A 20716-nucleotide genomic window follows, 5' to 3' on the forward strand; every position below is an offset into this window, starting at 1 on the left:
GGTTGAAGTTTGGAAATTATAGCTGTCCACTCATCCTATAGAAGGGGACCCTGAACCCAGTATGTCAAAACATTTTTGGCGAAACCTTGGCCCAGGTCTTGCTCTCCCAGTGCCTAGTCTGATCTCTTTGTACATTACCATCTTACCTGCCATTCTCTCTGTTGTTCATGAAGCATGTTGATTTAGCAGGTGAGAGTGTCATTGCAAATCAAGGTCATGAATAAATTCATCTTCTGATCCTTTGTACATGAGGGAAGAAATTTCTTGCTGTCTCCTTAGCATTTCTACCCCATATCCCTCCATATACTAACACTCCTTTTGGAGGTATAATAGTAGTTGTAACATATCCATTAGAAACTTTATCAAATGTTATGCTCCTGGGCAGGGCTGCACCAGACCCTCCTGTGATCTGCTGTATCCTCTTGGCTCTCTTAAGCAGAGAGGAGAGAAAATGAAGTGAGTGAGAGCAAGGATATTCTGCTGGTGGTGTGCTTAAAGGCTCCAGTATCTTCAAGGATTGTGCAGTTCTTATATTCCTAAAGAGTTGATCATGCTTAAGGGGACCTAAGTTGAGGTTTCTTTCCCTTTTTTTTTTTTTAAGATTTTATTCATTAATGAGAGACACACAGAGAGAGGCAGAGACATAGGCAGAGGGAGAAGCAGGCTCCCTGTGGAGAGTCTGATGCAGAGCTCTATCCCAGGACTCTGGGATCCCGACCTGAGCCAAAGGCAGACACCCAACCACTGAGCCTCCAGGTGCCCCTAAGTTGAAGTTTCATTTACAGTTTTGTTTTCCTGTTCTTCCTTTGGCTGGGGTCTTGTGACCCTGCTGGCACATAGATGCTGCCATGCTGTAATTGACAGTAAATTGAGCTCTCTTCTACCTGCAGATGAGCGTGAGGCTGTGCAAAAGAAGACCTTCACCAAGTGGGTCAATTCCCACCTTGCCCGAGTGTCCTGCAGGATCACAGACCTGTACACTGACCTTCGAGATGGACGGATGCTCATCAAGCTGCTGGAAGTCCTCTCTGGGGAGAGGCTGGTAAGTGAGAATGTTATTAAGTGACTTTGCACCATAGGTTGGAGAATGTTTTTGAAAAATCAAGTGTGTACTTGTGTTTCCTGGTGAATTTTGCAATTAATGATTGAGGTTTTTGAGAAAGAGAATCTGGATACGTGAGATAAGCATGTTGGGGAAAAAAACCCCATGTACCATTGTGAGTCTTAGGTGTTGTTCTTGAACTGTAATTAAGCGGCCTCGTTCTGGGAATTTGTGAGGTTACTACTACCCCTAGTCTGAAAGATCTTGGCTGATGTCCCCTGTTTAACAGGGCACAGTGCTGGAAATTGAAGGGCCAGACTTGAGTATTGGCTCCAAGATGAATCTCTGTCCCACCAGATCATGGAATAATTTTAAAATCTGTTTCTTACTGATTCTCTGGAAAATCTGAGCTGCCGTTACCAGGTGGCAAGAATTGAATTCAGTAGTCTCTGATGTTTTTTGCTTTCTTCCTTGCATACTTTTTATTTTGGGGGTGGAGGGAGAGGCTGGTGTTGTGTCATCTCCTTGGAAACTCTCAGAGCTTCTGATCAATTCGCAGTGCCTTTTTTGGGCAGGGGAATTGTCAGCCTACGCTGAAAATCCTGTCCCCATTTTGTTTCCCAGAGCTACTGCGGCCTTCTCTGATGTGACTTTTGTTTATGAACCTTAAGCCAGTCACCATAACTGACCCAACAGGTTTTGTCTCGCCTTGGTTTGAAAATAGATGCCATATTATACCAGAGCACATGTAGTTCCATAGGTGGTGATGGGACTGAGCCAAAAGCTGACGCCCAGGGATAGAGCCCCACATCTGTAGTGACATCACCAGGAAAATATGATGCTGGGCAGTTGTCAGGACTGCCAGAAAGCCTTATTTTTAACTTGAGCTCCACCCCATAACTTGACAGCCACGTGGGCCTGTGTGCAGACTGACCCCCACACCTCTGACCATAGGCAAGGGGCTAAGGTTGTACCCTGCCCTACCATTGGCCTACCAAAAACGTAGCCCCTCAAGCCTAGGTAAAAACACACGTTTTCTCTCTCCCTGCCCCTCTATTCAAAAACAGAGTCCCTTAAAAGATAAGCGCCAGCTCATCTGTAGTGAGTTTTATTTATGCTCTTTGTTCCCCAAGCATGCAGGTCTTCTTACCTCGTCATCTTTGAGAGTTTCGGGTGGAGTCAAGCTAAACAAACTAGAAAAAAAAAAGGAGGCTTCTGCCCAGGATCTGATGGCTGCCCTGAAGGTAGTTTTTATAGAGTGAGATTATGGGCAGTAGGATTCATGTGGAGAAGATACAGGCCCATCATTTACTGCATTTTGATTTGTTTTTTGAAGTACGTCTTTGTGAGAACATAGGTTTGAATTATTGTGATCTGCACCTTTAATTTTTTGGGGATTTTTTGTTTTTAAAAGTTTTAAGTAATCTCTACACCCAATATGGGGCTCAAACTTAAGCACCAAGATCAAGTCGCATGCTCTACTGACTGAGCCAAGCAAGCGCCCCTAAATTTTAATTTTTGTAAGCAGACATTTCCCCCTGCCTCTCAATTTTTTTTCTTCTTAAATGTTTGACCTGGTGTGATTATTTAGTGATTTTATTTTGTTTGATTTTGAAACTAGCTAAAAAAAAAATCAGTAAAGGTTATGTGGATAGAAATTTGAACATTTGTTTTGGTAACATTAGGGTCCAGTCTTCCAGGCTGTATGTAGGAAGGAAAGTGTTCACCTTTGAAGATCCATAACTCTTTAACACTAAGAAGATTGTGTCCTTGATAATGTCCCCATAACAAATGGGATCAGTCTCATTGCCCTTTATTCTGAACAGGGTGACAGGAACTTTAGTAGGGAAAAAGAAAGCAACTAACAAAGCATAATTCTTAGTCACATGCAGATCCCCTCCCACTCCTCTCTTTATTTGCAGTTAGCAATACCTTGTTTTCTTCCCCTTCCCCTTCCCCTTCCCCCCCCCCTTTTTTTTTTTTGAAGCCATCCAGAGACCTAGGAGAGTAGGGAAGGGGAAGAACATCGGATGGGCACCATTCCCAGCCTCTCAGGCAGTCAGTGCCAGAAATTGTGTTTAGCATTGACATACCACTTTGTGAACCCCCAGTGCCTTAACTTCTTGAATTATTCATTCCTCACAGCCAACCCTGATTATAGGTTGGGCAGTCTGATTAATCTTCTTATTCCAAAAATACAGATACCATAGATAGGGCTAAAGCTCTTGTTCATTCAGACTGAAGATTTTCAGCCCATTTGGCCCATGGTTTATTTGGTTCATGGTGCTTTCTGGAGGGAACACTCTGCTCTGGCTGCAGAGGAGCTGGGGACTCAAGTTAAACATATTCTCTGAAGGAGATGACCTTCTAGAGGGCTTGTCCCAAAGGATCCTTGCATATTCAGAGTATAAAACTAATGAGATGGTTAGAGCTTCCAGGCTCGGGTAAATTCTTGTCCACAGCTAAACGTGTATGGTCAGATAGCAACTCAGTCAGCTCTGGGCTTTCTGCACCAATGATCCCAAACCCTGTGTGACATGAACATTTGCCTTCCATCTGGACCTGTGTCTTAGTCGGCATTTTAGCCCTTTGCCTTACCATCAGCTTGACAGGAGATAACAAATGAATGTCTGAGGAACTGCAGTATCTAAATTTATTTTATTAATAGATTCTTGGAGCCAGTTAATCCTTTACAGAGGAGGAAATTTGTCTGAATTTTACTGAGTAAAAAGGTTCAAAGAAACATCAGCTTAATGATCCAGATAATTCCACTCTAACCCCGTCCACATTTTGGCTCAGTAAAATTTTGAGTTACATTTCAGCAAGTTTTAAATAGGCATTTAGGTTATCAAGGCACTTGATTCTTCTGTATTGGGAATGTCATAAGGCAGAAATCTCCTTCTGTGGTCCTGGCTTGGACAGGATGTATGTCTGGAGATGTCCCTGTCTTCACCATGTCTATGTTAGTCTGTGGAGCAGTGAGGAAATTCTGAAGCTGAGTCAAGGAAGCCTTTCTTGTGTGTGTGTGTGTGTGTGTGTGTGTGTGTGTTTTATGATTTTATTTATTTATTCATGAGAGACATACAGAGACAGATACATAGGCAGAGGGAGGAGTAGGCTCCCCTCAAGGAGCCCGGTGCAGAACTTGATCCTGGACCCGGGGATCACCCCCTGAGCCGAAGGCAGATGCTGAACCACTAAGCCACCCAGGCGTCCCCAAGGAAGCCTTTTGTACTTGGGTGGGGTTGGGTTGTTGACCCTACCCCCCCCCAAAAAAAAAGGTTTTTTTCTCCAATATCTTAATCTGAATTATAATGGACTATAACTCTTCATAAAGATGTTGTGTTAAAATTGCCTTAAAAAATATAGGCCCGCCCTTGACTTTACCATCATCTGAGCAGATAAAAGCTGTGACCACAGAACCTGTGCCAGTCACTTTGTCATTGGTCCCAGACCCCAGGACCTTGGGAATAATATTGTCAGACGTGGACTTTGGTAGTGAAGTGGAGCCCATAGATCACAGCTGAGGTTTGAGGCTTGCCTGTGCCTGCCCCCTTTCCTCCATGGGCTTCAGCAATAAAGAATGGTTCTGAGACTGCCAGTTTTCTGCCTTGAACCTGCCAAACAGAGCACTCACCTCTGACCCAGAGAGGACAAGGATTTCTGAACACCTCTGCCCTTCCCCCCAGCCTCTGCCATTTCCAAAGCACATATCACTGATTTTTGCTTGCCCATGATTTTCCTGTCTTCTTACTCTGTTAATCAGCATCAAAGAAGAGAAATCAACAACAATGGGATTTCTTTTTTCTTTGCCACCGTTAATTCCAAAACAGGCTGAGCTAGGTGGGGAAGATAGATTTACCGCGAGATTTGTTAAGCCTTAAATCCCATGTTGAACTGCTGTGAGTTTTACATAAAGCCTTTGTTAGGAGAGCCATACTGGCATGTGTTGTTGAAATGGGGTTTTGTGAACTGGCCACAGAATCTGCCTTTCATTTGTAATATCATTTGTTGGGGAGAATTTTCTTTTGTTCTGAACAACCGGCCACAAAAGAACACCCCATTAAATTGCAGCCGAATTTTACTGCTATTAGTGCAAAAAGTGAGTTAATAGTAATAGGTACACATGATAAAGTACGAGTTGAATGGTTTCAGAGCCCTAGAGTTCAGAAGGGGCATTGTGCCTTCTGGACAGCATGTCAGGCAGCCCTAGCAAGTGGGTGGGGTTCCAGCAGGATCCAGGAGGAAGGGTTCAGATGTGGATGGCCAGAGATGGTAAGAGTCCGGTGTCTGCTCTGAGGGACAGTGAGGAGCACATTTGGTGGTGGGCATCAGGAAGGAACTGGTGTGGGAAAGTATCCCAGCAGATTGTTTTTGGAAGGAGTGATGATGGTGACTTGAGCATGTATTGCTTTTACTGTGTACTGTCACATCCGTGATCTAAGTTCTCCCTGTCTGACAAAGTGGCAGTTCGACTTTATGGACGACGTAGGGAGAAGTGACCAGGATCTTGCCCTAGGCCAGTGTCGCTAGTGAGTAATAGAACATGAACTCCAGTCCATCTTCCTTTCCCGCTGAGCCCTGCTGAAGGAAATCATAATTGGGAGAGGTCCCAGCCAGAAAGGAGACAGGCAGGACCTGGGGGAGCACAGTGTGGTGTTCCTTGATTAACTTTCATTGGACAAAAATCAATTATACTTTTGTTGAGGGTCAGAGCTTGACTTGGGGCCTTAGTGTGAAGTGAGTTTGGCTATGCATTATATTAGAGGAGATTGTGGGATTAGTGCTTCCCATCCTACCATCTGTATTCAGTAGAGCTGTGTGCGTGGTGAAACTGTTCTTGATCAAAAGACAAAGACATAAGCAGGTGTCTGTCACATTGGTATGTGGAGACTAGTTAGTGTCTTTTCTCCATTTCCTCTTTCACTTATCAAGGGGTCAGTGGGCACATTAGGATTCACCTTGCACATTAGCAAGCTTTCCGCTTTCCAGCACATACATTGTATTTTATAGCTGGCCACTTTTGGTGACCACTAAGTTAGATCCCTCCATTTCGTGGGTTCTGAGAGAGAATAAGGGCCAGCCAGGCCATCCAGCTGGTGTGTGGTAGCCTCTCCTGCTTCCCAGAGCTGGTGATGTGTCCACCCTGCAACCCTTGGAGAGCTATTGCTCTTGAAGGTGACTTCAAGGTGACTTGGGATATCCATAGAGAAAATCTGAGGGAGTGGCAGTTACTAGGGTGGCCCAGCTCCCAGGGGGCCTACCAAAAACCCCTGCAAGAAATCCTCCTCTTTGCCTTCCTCTTTTATTCAGGGAGGTCACATCAGCTCTGGGAAACATTTGTTTTCTCTTTGCCATCTATAGGCTCTGACAAAACCCTGCCATTGTGATTATTCTGTATTTCTGCAAATCCTGACACCCTGCAGGGTATAATAGACTCAAACTCAAGGATGAGCAGGCCTTGGAGGCAAAGTGGTAGACCGGGGACCATCCGGCTCCTTTGTTCTTTTCTAAAGGCATTGGGTCCACGTATGATTTGCCCAGGGCCATACTGCTTCTCTAAGGCAGGGTGCCGACAAGTTGCTCTAGTAAGCGATTAGAATTGTGTTTTCAGATGCTAGCAGTGGTTCTTTTGCCCTATAATTTTCACTCCTTTGGAGTCCGAAAAAAAGATGGGTTTGGGGGTGAGGCTATGGTTGAGAAAGATTTGGGACTAGAAGGGACAGAGGGAACCTTGGGAAGGAAAACAGGAAAAGTGCCTACAAAACACCAGGAACATGGGCCGTGGTGTGGGATGAGCAGGGAAGCTTGTTAAAATGATTTAAAGGAGGATCCGTAAAAAAGGCATTTCCTCAGAGGAACCAATCTCCTGCTGCCACTGCCACTGCCATTGCCACCACCACTTGTTTCTGAGTCACATATGGGGCTGGTATCGATCCTTGTTTCCACGTGAACGACATTTCAGGCTGCTGCCCCAGAAATGACCTACAGGACAGAAACACACATGTTGCCGTGGGAACGCGCCAGTGTCACGGGAAACATGACAACAATGAATGGAGGCAAGACGGGGGACACTCCTTTTCTTGGCACGATCAGTGGCTCTTGGGGCGTGGTTTCAGGAAAGTGTTTATTACTGAGGACTGCACCCCTCCCCCGGTTCCATTGTGTTCAGTTTTCTCCATTGTTATCTCTCTTCTCCTTTTAAGAGGATGGAAGTTTAGTAATATAAAAATAGCTCTTAAAAAAATGAAAACTCTCTGCCAGATGGGAACTGAGTCTGTTTCCTTTCACGTGGCAATATGTGCCCCTCTTGGTTCTTGGTGTAGCATGAAGAGAATGAGCTTTGGAGTCCCTGCCGGCCACTTAGGAACCAGCTTCATGGATTACTCCCATCTGTCTAAACCAGCGTATTCCCCTCCGTAATGTGGTGATTATCTTACAGTGTTACTGTGAGGATTAAATGTGATAACTGTTATTAACCACCTCACAAAGAGGTTAACGGAGTTGCTCAGTCAGTGGCAGCTGAGAATTTTTAGATCTTGGGAGCTCTGCAGTTCTGGTGACCAGTTTGTTTCAGTGTACTCTCTGTGAGATCATTCATACTTCTTAAAATTAATTTCCTTTAACCATTGCTCCCTGAACTTGCCCATCTTGCTGTGCCCTAAAACATGCTAGCAGCCCTCTCTGAAGCAAACACAACAGGAGACCTGGCAGCTGATATCCTTAGGTCTTAGTCCTGGTCCTTACTCCCCCTCCTGTCAGGCCACCAGTGTATCACTTAATCTCATCATGTCTTATTTATTTCTTTGGTTTAGAAGGAGTGACTTGTGCCAGTGAAGATGAGTAAGCTTCAACTGAGTTGCAATGCGGGGAAGTGTTGAGAAACGTGAAGGTGGTACAGTGAGTGAGGTGGTAAAGCACGTCCACTAATTGTGACTGTGTAGTAGTTAGCCCAGTTTGAATCAGTAGCTGCAGCACAGTAATAACATTTAAAATGTCTGTAAATCCTGTTTCTCAGACTTGTTTCCTAATGAGCTTTGAACTACAGGGTTCTCATTCTCCCTTAAGTGTCAAGGTTCGGGTACTTTCACATCCTTTTCCCCCTCCATCTGGACACCAGCCAGCCATGTTTTTCTCTACCACTCTTCCTTTTCATTGCAGTCCAGAATTTAATTTGGGGTGTCAGTATTAGAGGAATAGTATTATCGTTATCACTGTTTGAAGACATATTTTCTCCTGGTGTTGAGCTTACCTTTCGAAGCGGTTTTGTACCTCTATTTGACAATCAGTGATTAGTTCTCGTCCACGTTAACTGTAGATTTTTGAAAGTAGTGACGGGTACATAGGTAACCAGCGTATGGAGCTTGTTTGGTGAATCTTCATCCTCGTTACCTTTTCTGGATAACTGCACACGGGTATGGTATGGAACATTACTGATTCCTTTGGCTGAGACAGCTTTGTTGAGCCCGGTGTCGATGCACATCTGGAGTTCCCATCTCCTTCATGACAGATTTCCAGATCCTGAGCTCCTGAGGGTGGCGCACTTCTTGAAATCCACTCCGTGGATGTGCTTGAGAATGTTGATGGTGTATTCTCTGGTCACTGCCTCGTGGGGAACAGAATGGCCCTTCTTCTCGCCACCCTTCTTTGTAGGAGCCATTCTGTGGGGCCCTGGTTGGAAAGGGAGCAAGCTTGCCTTTCACTTGAAGTATGTCAACTTCTCAGTGGGAAAGTTCTGTCTAGAACCTAAATATTTCCTGTTGCCTCTGGAGAGGTGTACTATATCTAAACACAGGGAAAGGGGAGAGTCCTTCTTTTTTAAGTAAGTAGAATTGCTGGGAGGAAAATACTTGAGGTACTCTTTGCTAGTAGAGAGACATTTTGTGTGTTTGAGAATGCCATAATGATTAGTTTACCATTTCCTTTATGTGTAGCAGCCCTTTGAGATAATTATTGGTATTCTAACCATTTATGGGTAAACAGTTGAGAAGTAAGGCTCTGATTTGCTAGAAAGCGGGGAAATTTTAACAAATACGGCATTTCAACAGCATGGTTGTTGTATTTTGTATTCTATGCCCAATTGTCCAACTGAAGCATATTGTATAGGGCTGGTTTGCTCATGTTTGATGATTGAAAAGATAAAAGGCATGAGCAGTAGGAAATTTTAGGGAAAGGGAGTTCTTCCCTCTGCCCCAATCTTGGATTGATTTGGGGAGAATTGCAAAAAAGAGGAGTGGTTCCTGAAAGCTTTCCCTTTTTTCCCCCTGACTTTTGGAAGTTCATGAAGTTTGTTTTTTAACTATTTGAAGGAGTCTGATCTTTAACCAGAAGAGGTTTGTCTAAAATTTTTTTTTTTTTTCCCAGTTCCTTCCTGTGTCTTATGCCCTGGTATTTCCAATGGCTGATGCTTTTCAGGGACCTGAGTTGCATCTGGGTCTGCAGTGAACCATCCATAGCTCATCTGGCATGGCTAGTAGCTCCCACATGGGGTCCCTGTGATGTGGCATTAGACTTAGTCAACCTGCAGGGAAATGGACCTTTATCACCATCCTCCTCCACTTAAACCTTGTACCCACATTCATGTGGGAAGGAACACATGTTCCATTGAGATTTTGAGAGAGAATAGAGGCTTGGAAGGTCTTGTGTGTTTGCATTTGAGTTTTTCAAGATCATTCTGAAAAAAAGACTGGTTATACCTGATGGAGCCTGGGAAGATAGTGACAGCCCTCCAGTCTACTCTCTGTTCCCCTCCTCTTTAGCCCCTTCTGATTCTATCCACATTGCTCCTCTCACCCTTCAAGGCACACTTGGGGACTGTGTGCTACAGTTAGTAGGATGGCCCTGTCCTCATTGCTCTGCAGGCCTAGATGCCAAGACACTTGGGGATTTTTTTTTTTTTAATTTTTATTTATTTATGATAGTCAGAGAGAGAGAGAGAGAGAGAGGCAGAGACACAGGCAGAGGGAGAAGCAGGCTCCATGCACCGGGAGCCCGACGTGGGATTCGATCCCGGATCTCCAGGATCGCGCCCTGGGCCAAAGGCAGGCGCCAAACCGCTGCGCCACCCAGGGATCCCGACACTTGGGGATTGAAGCCACACTAGTCAGCGGGCTGACAGCTGTCTTCCTAGTCAGGTGCACAGTTGTTGAAAAGAGATGAGAGGGAAAGGCCCCAGGACAGCTGAAAGAAGCGTCAGCTTGAGGCGCAGCCCAAGCTAGCGGGGCTATGCTGGGAAATAGGAAGGAGAGGAAGACGGAGCCAGGCCAGGCAGTGGGGGCATGAGCTTGCTTGAGATCCATGGAGAATTTCCTGTGCGTGTGTCTTGATCTTTTCTTCATTTATTAAAAATATTCACCTTCCCCGAGCGTCTTGGTTTGGATATAACTGGGTAAAAAGAAGAGACATTGGGGTATTCAAATTAGACTGCTCTCATACTGTCTTTTCCTTTATCCTTCTCTGTGAGTCACCCTTTCTCTCAGCCCTCCGCAACCATCATGAAACTGCTACTTGGAAATTCTCATTTGGTAGTGTGTCCCCTTTTCATTTTGAGCCAGCCTTAGGAAACAGCCCGGACCCGCAAGTAGCAAATCTATTTTTATGTTTAGAGCAGTCAGAAAAATCGTCAGGGGTGTTTGCCATGCATCTGTAGGAAACTGGGTGGCAACAGTAGCTCTGAAATCTTTCATGGAGACAGGGTTCCTTTCTGTCTGACCTTCTAGCTTCTGTGCTCATTTGTAAATTGTGTTCCTTGCGTGATTAAGCAAACCTCTGAAGAGTGACCACCGTCCCTTAAGTTTTCTTTTTTTTTTTTAAGATTTTATTTATCCATAAGAGAGAGAAAAAGAGAGGGGGAGAGAGAGAGAGAGAGGCAGAGACACAGGCAGAGGGAGAAGCAGGCCCCATCAGGGAGCCCAACATGGGACTCCATCCCTAGGATCACACCCTGAGCCAAAGGTGGCGCCAAACCACCGAGCCACCCAGGCTGCCTATAAACTTTTCTCTTGTAAAGATGTAAATACTGTCCTTGTCCTGAGTTAAGCACACAGGTGTTTTAATATTTTGGTTTCGGTAGGAGACTACTGCAAGAATGGGCACATGCAAACTCTAGGAAGCAGTTCCTAGCCTTTCTCTGCACTGTTGTATAATGTTTCCACCTTCTGTTCTCCCGTTTCTAGCCTAAACCCACCAAGGGACGGATGCGCATCCACTGTCTGGAGAATGTGGACAAAGCCCTTCAGTTCCTGAAGGAGCAGAGAGTCCATCTTGAGAACATGGGCTCCCATGACATTGTCGATGGGAACCACCGGCTGACCCTCGGCCTCATCTGGACCATCATCCTGCGCTTCCAGGTAAGGACACTTGGTCTCAGGATTCTCCCCATTCCAGAGGGATCAAGAAGACCAGGTTGAAATGGCATCCCAGAATCAGGTGTGTGGAGCTGTATGTCGCATGTAGCCACCTGTAGGCACATGGCAGCTTTTCCTAAAAAGTTCTCTTGTCAGATAAGGAAGTTTCTGGGCCACATCCCTGCCCATCACTTGTCTGGTACCTCTTCCAAATGCCTGGTGTGGCCTTCAGGAGCAAAGATAGAAAGATGTGGTTGATGCTAGCTTACTGGCACTAGACTGGCTGAACTTCACCAAAACGTAGCATGTATCATGGAATATTTTTAAGTTTATGACACAGGGTGAGCTCCTTTTTCGTTCTTATTCTCCTTTAGATGCAAGGAAGCAGTTTTCAGGGGAAATGTGCAAAAGCCTTAGGCTTGTTTGAATCGATGACAATTTTATGGGTTTGTTATACTCAAGGGAAGGCTCTAAGTATAGAAGTACTCTAAGCCAGAACGTATTCTCAAGGTCATTCTGTCCAATTTCTTCACTTTGTGAGGAAAGGGAGGAGCCTTATCCAGAATTACGAAGCCAGTCGGGACTGCAGTGCTTGCTTCTGACCCTTTAAGAGAGAGAGAGCTCAGAATTTCAGCACTGGTGAAGCACCTTTGGCCTGGTTACTGGTTCTTTCTTCATGCAGTGCTTCATGCTCATGCTTTTCAATTAGAATTGAAATGCAGGAAACACTTCTTACCAGAGCGTCAGGTTACTCTGCAAACAAATGTCCTAACAGTCCTGTCTCCTGGGTGGCTCTGTTCTCTGTGCCTTTCCTTCCTGCTCCACCCCTTTGATAGAAAGTCTGATTGATTTTTCTGGCTAAATAAAAATCTCACCAAAAAAGGGCAAAAACAAATCAAATTATAGCTCTTTGTATTCTTCCTAAAACTCTGAAATCAGCGTGTAACCAGTCGTTTTCTCATTTCCCCTGGGAGTGGGTTTGAGTTAACAGTGTTCTGGGTGTGTATGTGGGAGGAGGGGTAGGAGCTAAAACAGCCATATCCAAAGAAACTCCCTGAATCGGTGGTTCCCAAGCCTCCATGATCCTCTAAGGCCTTGGGATAGCTTTTTACTAATTCAGATTCCCTAGGTCTTAGTCCCAGTGATTCCAGTTAAATGGTTCTGAGGAGAGAACCGCTGTTGAAGATGACATCATGAATGGAGTTAATTATAACAGTCAATGACTGTTTTGCAAACAGAACTCAATGTAGGTTTCTGTCATTTATTTCCTAAATGATTTGAAAATGGAGTGAATACCATTAAATTCATTAATTATAGCACTCATTCTTAGGCCAGCAGAGGTGGAATTAGTAGGACCCTCTGAGCTTCACCTGTTTCGTAGAGTAAAAAGTTTTATTTCTCTTGCCTTGGCCTGTAGTAATCAGAGCGTGGAAGGGCATCCTGATGGTGGCCTCTCTTCACATCGGGTCATTGCCCGTGTTGGTTAGCTGGCACATGCAGCCCTTTCCAGGATTCTCAGCATGAATTGAGTTGAGTCATTGACTAATTAGCTTCCTGACAGCTTGTCTTTTTCTGCAGTTGAACTTGTAAATGCTGATATGTACTTTCTCTCTTTCCTTTGAGGCAAGATAGGCTGTTGATGTCATTGCATGGCCTGCAGTGTTGGTGTCTTTGTGACCTGGCTTTCTCTAGCAGCTGTATTAAATGTTCACTCATTCCACAAATATGTATTGATTCTACATCAGCCAAGGCCCAAGCTCACTTTCTGCCTTCTCTGAAAGCCTCCCCGTATTCTCCAGAGATCTCTCTCTCTCTCCTCCAGCTCCTGAATATTATACAGCCTTGTCTTACATTCCCAGTGCGTATGTGTGCACACGTGTGTGTGTGTGTGTGTGTGTGTGTGTGTCTGTCCAGAGCTCCCAGGACGTGTCCTGCCCTGTCTGTGCATAGCAGGTATCCATTAAATACTAAACATGACATACAGGTTTTATGCTACTGTCGGTTTAGAAGAGAGTAAAAGGATGTTGTGGGAAACTGAAATGAAAGTCTTTGAGTTTGCCTCGTGTAAATAGGGAGCTGTCTTCATTTCAGAAGGATATACGGTGTCTCTAAATGCCAAGTCTGGAAATAGAGTCCCTTCTTCACATAGAAGCATAAGAAGGTCGGCAGGGGTTAATGTGTAGAATTCCACCTGCCTTTCCTGATGAGTCTGTGTCTTACTCCTTGAATTAGGTTATTCTTTCACATTTACTTTCTGCACAGGAACTAATGATTCTAATAATAGAGTTTGAAGTTTATGCAGACTTACACTTCATATACATATCACAGTCAAAAAAGGATTATTTCTTAGAAGTATAATTATTTCAACTTCTAGGTGTTTTTCCTAGTTGAAAGTTTCTGACTTTTTAATCTTATATTTGTATGTTTTACCCTCCTCTTACCTCTCTTCCAAAAAAGATTCTGGGGCATGTGTTTAGATTAAATGGGAAGGACCATTACAGACCAGGAGAGGAAAGCTTGGAATAGCTAAAGCTAAAAAAATGACAGATGGCCTTCTAGACCAATACCATTTACGCCCAATCCTCGTCCCACATTGTAGTATTATAGGCAAGAATTTAAAGACAAGCGGTATTTAGAACATTTGTCTAAAATCACATAACTGGTTGGACAGTCTCTAATCCAAAGAGCTAACTTTTAAAGTTCCTTATTATGAGCTCAGCACTTCATTTACCTTCTTCATTTAAGTATGCAGTAGCGCTGTGAGACAGCCATTGTTGCTGTTGCCGTTCATCAGATGGGAAGCTAAGGAGCTTGCCTAGTGCCATAAAATAGGCGGTAGAGCCTGGTTTTAGATTCAGGCAGTCAGACGTTGGTGCCAGTGTATAGTGTAGTTTTTATGCTCTCCATGAGTGGCTTATGAATGCAGACTCTCTTAGTCCATTCGAGCTGCTATAACAAAACAGCACAGACAAGGTAGCTTACAAACAATAGAAATTCATTTCCCATAGTCCTGGAAGCTAAGTCTGAGGCCACGCCAGCATGATCTGGGAAGGGTCTTATTCTGGATGGCAGACTTCTCACCAAGAATTTCTCTAGGGCCTTTTTTATAAGGCACTAATCCTATTGATGAGGATCCTACCCTCTGCTAGAACCCCACCTCCTAACACTGTTACCTTTGGGAGTTCAGATTTCAGCATAAGGGTTTGAGGGAATCAGACATTAAAACTATACCACAGACCATGGAAGCCCACCATGTGTGTGACTTCTCTGAGAATCTGGGTCAACTTTTAGGAAAAGGTAAATATACTGTCTTCATCAATGGAGGATGTGCACCCTAATGTGAAAAATATTTGGTTATAACAAACTAGAACCAGATATTTTTCTGGGGTCTGATGAGGTGCAGGGTGTTTATGCTGAGCACTTGTAGTTGGAAAGATGGGCTATTTTGAGGTTAGAAATGACCCCTAAAGGGGGTTTCTGGGAAGTCATGCAGGTAAGTAGTACTTCTCTCTGTGCCAAGGAGAAAACCTGGTTGGTGTTTCTGTGAGATAAACCTTGAAGAAAGCAGTTTGCTTTGGCACAGTAGATAGTCTGCACAGCTAGGTTGTGATCTGAAGCTTATTTTTCATGTATATAGATCTGTTTTTCTGTGACTGCCATTAGGCAGCTGACCCATCTATTCGGCTCATATATCTTTGTGAATCTTAGATCCAGGATATCAGTGTAGAAACTGAAGACAACAAAGAGAAGAAATCTGCCAAGGATGCATTGCTGTTGTGGTGCCAGATGAAGACAGCTGGGTGAGTGTGAACTCACAGGGGTTCAGGGGCCACTGCACCCAGGACAGAGTCCCGCTGCAGTCATCACTTCTGAGGTGTTGACAACTATCTCTTCCGCTACTTCCATCAAGAAGTCTTGTTATGTCGTAAGCAGTTGATAACTGACATTTCAGCTAGCTCACAGCATGGAAGGAGTTCTGATTGATATTCTGGACCTGTCATCTCCACAGTCAGTTTCCCTCTCTTTATTAAGGAAGCTCCAGAGAGCAGTATATCTTGAATTTTAAAACCCTGAAACCATGTTAAAGAATCACATCCGTGATATTTTAAAAAAGCAATTGTGGGTTTTCTCCTCCTTTTATTATTTTCTGCTTTGGGGAGGTTTTGTACAGTCAACTTAAGAGTAGTCTATATACATTACCTGTCTCCGTTTTCTTTCCCTTTATTCTTCCATTGAAATTTTAGTGAAAATACTTTTTTGGGGAACTGCATCTGTTCTATTACTCACTGAAATTGTTGGGGCTCATGGTACTAAGAACTGATTTTGTACTAGGTAACTAGAGAGTTGCTGTCAGAACTACTTTGAGGACAGTTATAACTGTAATGAACATGATCAATTAATGGTAAGTATGGAACTCATAATAAAGAGGATATGCCTAATAAGGGGATCAACTTAGTTATAAGCCTTTAATCAACCACAGATACAAAGTCTGTAAACAGTGTAGAAGAGCTGAGTGTCTCATGAACAGGTAATCCCAGCTGCTTCCTTTCTGTCTGTGAGAATTCAGACCTTGATCCCTGCAGGGTCCTAGTATCTTTGCTGGCAGGGGCAGAGAGGTCTCAGAGGTGTCTGGATTGTGGTCATTTTTCCTTTTGTAAGCATGGTGTCTTAAGTCTAAGACCCAGTTCACATCTTTTGTCCGACTGACTTACCAAGAAAGAGAAGCCGAAGCCATGAGGATATGTACTTTATTTTTATAGCAAGCTGAAGTTGAAGCAGTATTTGTTCTGATTTGATTGTCCTTTTAATATTCATTGCCTCTCATTTTTATAGTACTTACAGACTTTTTCTTAAACACTGCATTTATAAAACTATAAATCTTTATTTGGTAATTCTCTTGTGCTTTGTCTTTGTTAGGTACCCGAACGTCAACATTCACAATTTCACCACTAGCTGGAGGGACGGCATGGCCTTCAATGCACTGATACACAAACACCGGTGAGTCGTGTTCTTAGAAACCATACTAGCAGTTGTGGGGTAGAATGCCGACATTCTTCTGTCCATACCTGGGTGACTTTTGATCCTCATATCCATTGCCTTAGATGTTGCACCATGGTGGGAATTCCTGCATTCCATGTGAGGAAAATGTAAGAGGATATGTAAATTCTCCTGAACAAACAAGTTTGCCCATTATCTTCAGCTGTCTTAATAAACTTTGAAATGTTTGTTCAAAAATCAGGTTTCATTGTTTGATGATTAAATAATATTACAGAGTTTACTCTGCTAAGGTGTGATTTCTGCCTTTTGCAGTAATGATCGTGTTTATTGGTCACATGTCTTTTCAACCCATGGTTTTTGTCATGTTCCACTGTTGTTCTGCATAGGCCTGACCTGATAGATTTTGACAAACTAAAGAAATCCAATGCACACTACAATCTGCAAAATGCATTTAACTTGGCAGAGCAGCACCTTGGCCTCACTAAGCTGTTGGATCCAGAAGGTAAGACCTCGAGAAATGAAAGGGGGCTTTTAGCATCTCTAGTAGTGAGGGGCTAACTACTTCCTGTCAGTTCTATTTGTGCAGCATGCCTCAGGAATTATTGAAGAGAGAGGAGCTTCGTTGTGGTGTGAGAATTACTTGAGGATTTGTGCACAGGATTATATTTGAAAAGGCCTTGAAACGACAAGTATGATTTAAATGTGTTCAGAAGGAAAGGGCTTGCTAGGCAGAGGCACTTGCACGAGCAGAGGTGCAGAACCGGGAACGAGGAAGGTGTATTTGGGGACTAACAGTTCTTTGGGAGTGGTGTTTAGAGTAATAATAGGAACTATCCCTGGAAAGCTGGGGTGGAGCCCTACCACTCAAAATTTATAGAGGTTGTTCAGCAGTCACTGAAGTTCTTAGCAGGTATGCTCAAGGAAGGGAACCTGCTCTAGGTGATCAGTGAATGCTTGTTGGCCTGTGTTCATTCCAAGGTGGCAAGCAGCCTTGGGATGAGTGGGTATAGACCAGGGGGTGGGGGTGGGGTGGGAGGACGTGTAGGGGGCCGTGCAGTGTTTGCTGAGTAAGGAGCCTGATTATGGTGCATCAGGAAGGGGGAAATGTGCTGGTGGAAGAAGGACTAGGACTCCAGTCCTCTCTTCGGGCTGCCTGTCTGGAGGCACAGCCTCCCGTGCTCTGCCTAGAAATGCTCTCTCTACTCCCAGTCCCTGCAGCAGGACCCCAAAGACCGACTGCAGGCGACATGGAGCTGACCTGGGTGGGGCAGTCCCTCAGGTTGTAGCTCCTTTAACAAAATCCTAATTCCAGGCTTTTAGTGTGAGTTCTCAAAGGTACTTTGTCTTACTTTGAAGAGCATTTGAAATATAAGCGTATTTGTTCATAGTGCTGGAACTTTTTAGATCACAGCTCTTAGCAACTACTAGAGAGAGAAAACCAAGTGAAAGTTTAAAGTTCTTATAAATATAGAACAGGAAGTTTAACTCCCCAAGGGCAGATTGAGGTCATGAGGCTGCCAGGCAGCCTTGCTATTTTCCAGTGCATCAGATTCAGTGATATGTTCGCTATACAGGAAGCTGAGATAAAATTATCTTTGTGCTAACCCACTAAATGATTTCTTAATATAAACAGAAAACTAAAATTCCTTACGCTGTGATTAATCTTCCTTCTTAACCCCTACCTTAATTATGGGAAGAGATTTTTCCTCAGCACTAGCTCTTTGTGCTAAATAACCTTTTTCTTTTTTTTAATAACTTGCTCATTAGTTAATCTTTCTAATCACTTCCCAGTATGAAAAAGGGGATAGATGTTCCCCAGATCACAAGACAAGGAGCTAAAAAAAGGCAGTTGATGTCACTTATCCTGTGGGTTTGACCTTGATTATTAGTTGTCCTTCGCTATTGTTAGTCGCCTGGTGCCCCGGAAAGCATCAGCTAAGATATAATTGCAGACAAATTACAAAACCACAAGGTTTTTACCTGCTCACATCTTCACAGTTCTGTTAACATTTTGTGTGTGTGTGTGTGTGTGTGTGTGTGTGTGTGTGTGTGTTTCCTTCTCCCCCGTTTCTTTCTCCTTGGGGCATGTGTGGATGGGGCTGAGCAGATACACAGTTGGCCACAGGGACTACTGGGGTGGAAACAGTAGCTGTTGTCCAGGCCCCCACTGCCATAGGCTGCCTTGGTGATGTTGGGCAGGAAGCTTTCCAGCTCTGTGCCCTACTGTTCTTATCTTTAAGAAAAATAATCCTGCCTCACACAGGGCTGCCAGGAAGATAGAAGGCACACATGTGAATGCATTCTGAAAAAGAGCCTGATTATCAGTTAAAAGCCATCCTGTGTATTCTCTTTGTTGTCTGTCCCGAGTTAAGTACTTCACCCAGTATTGCCACACCTCAAACACTTGCCATTTTCATACATTTATTCCCTCTCTTAGTATTTACTGACTACCCACTTTATACAGGATAACACACCAGGAATTTGAGAGGTGGAGCAGCATAGGGCTTAACAAGACACAAGGTTCCTACCCTTGAGGACTTAGTCTTATAAAACAAAGAAAATGTGTATAAGTAAATTACCTGGCAGAGAGTAGACTGTTTATCCATGTAAACAGAAATCTTTAAGGGAACAGAGGAGACCGTAATTCCTACTAGAGGGATCAGAAACAGCTGTGTTGGAGCAGTAACTTTTCAGGTGGACCCTGAGGGATAGGAAGAAAGTGATGGGATGGGAAATGACATTTTAGGCAAAGGGAAATTGTGAGTAAAGTGAAGGAATATTGGGAATTGTGGAGCGTGTATGGGAAATCTTGAATAGTCCCGTTTGGTTTAGATTGTGCCTGAGAAGAAATATTAGGCTATAGGATTAGAAATGTCTAGAATAGTGGTTGGCTCTTAGGGAGCCTGATAAACAATGGAAGGAAGGAAGGGAAAGTTATGGCACATTCTAGAGGATTAAGGGGCTTAGACTTTATTTTTTGTAGATTGTAGGGTACTTTTGAGTAATTTTGAGCCAGAAGAAAGTGTGTTTACACTAGATCAACCAGGTGTAGTGTGTAAAGTAAATTGGGTTGTAGGGAAACCCAGTGAGGAAGCTCTTGCTTCAGACCTGGTTTTGGGACCATGAGAGTCTAAACCATGAGTGACAATAAAGATTCCATAAATAAAATCATCTGGACTCAGATTTGGTGACTAGTGACGAGCTGAATAACAGGTAGCAAGATAAAGATGTGCAAAGACTGAATGACTGGAAACAGTTCTGGTGGCATCAGCAGAAATGACGGTTTAAGCAGCACAAGCCCAGTTTGGGAGTAGAAGTGGGCAGGGAGATGAATGTGGTATGTCTTGCTAAGAATTCCGACTGAATTCTTACTGTATTCTTCATTTTTCTCTAATAGTTTTGCGTATATTTTTGTCTTCTTGGTAGCTTGGGATCCTGTAGAGGAAGGATCCTATTTCTTAAGACTTCTATGTCCTATTGCAGTAGTAGAAGGCATTTATGAATATTCATACCATAAAAGAGTGAGATGGTTTCATCCTCATTAGCCTTATAATTAATGCACTGATGGCAGAACTCTCAAATATACATATATTGAAAACACTGGCCTATTTCAGTGTTGAACAGTTGTTCTGGGTTGTTCCTGCTGCCTGGGTGGTAGCACTTGAGCAGCATACTGAACAAAACCTTCTCCGGGTTACAGATATCAGTGTGGACCACCCTGATGAGAAGTCTATTATCACCTACGTGGTGACTTATTACCACTACTTCTCTAAGATGAAGGCCTTGGCTGTTGAAGGAAAACGAATTGGAAAGGTGAGTTCTCACCAATTTTATAAGTTGTGAGACGTGATTAAAGTTCACGTCTTCATGTACTGCCACCCAGCACCTGTTGACCCACGCCCTCATCAGTTGGACCTGGAGCAGGTTGTGGCGGACACTCCCAAGAGGCAGGGAAGTAGGCAGAAGCCTCTTCATCCCTAAGAGTAGCGGGAAGTAGGAGTAGCAGCTACAGTCGTTAGGGCGAGATCAGAGGGGCATCTCAGACGCAGAGACCTTCCTCCCCCCAACCTTACCAGAAAATGGGGTATTGAAAATCTGATGAGTTGGCCGATGTCATGGGTGTGAAATCCTACTTATTCCAGTTGAAAAGGCCCCACTGTTAATGCTTTTTATTTCTCATTTGGCTGATGTTCACCTGCCATATATTTCAAAACACCTCAGATCAGGTGACATTGTCTTTTCATTGCAACAGAATGGAAAATTCATGGACATTCTTGAGACAGGACCAAGCAAAACAGAGTCCTTGTTGTTTTTCAAGGATCCTGGGGCT

General features: G+C 43.8%; 1 protein-coding gene across 11 annotated transcripts in view; it reads left to right on the plus strand.

The window, feature by feature from the left end:
* SPTBN1 (spectrin beta, non-erythrocytic 1) overlaps nt 1-20716 on the plus strand; it is a 197487-nt gene that overhangs the window by 125267 nt on the left and 51504 nt on the right. For all 11 annotated transcript variants that reach the window (XR_012003462.1, XR_012003463.1, XM_072768372.1 and 8 more), the window contains 6 exons: nt 891-1042; nt 11218-11391; nt 15097-15188; nt 16306-16386; nt 16773-16888; nt 20087-20199. Coding sequence is in view for 9 of the 11 variants with exons in the window: in XM_072768372.1 (XP_072624473.1) it covers nt 891-1042; nt 11218-11391; nt 15097-15188; nt 16306-16386; nt 16773-16888; nt 20087-20199 (728 nt within the window). In the remaining 2 variants the exon portion in view is untranslated. The remainder of the gene's footprint in view (nt 1-890; nt 1043-11217; nt 11392-15096; nt 15189-16305; nt 16387-16772; nt 16889-20086; nt 20200-20716) is intronic.

This window comes from Canis lupus, chromosome 11, assembly GCF_048164855.1.
Source record: "Canis lupus baileyi chromosome 11, mCanLup2.hap1, whole genome shotgun sequence".
Taxonomy (NCBI): domain Eukaryota; kingdom Metazoa; phylum Chordata; class Mammalia; order Carnivora; family Canidae; genus Canis; species Canis lupus.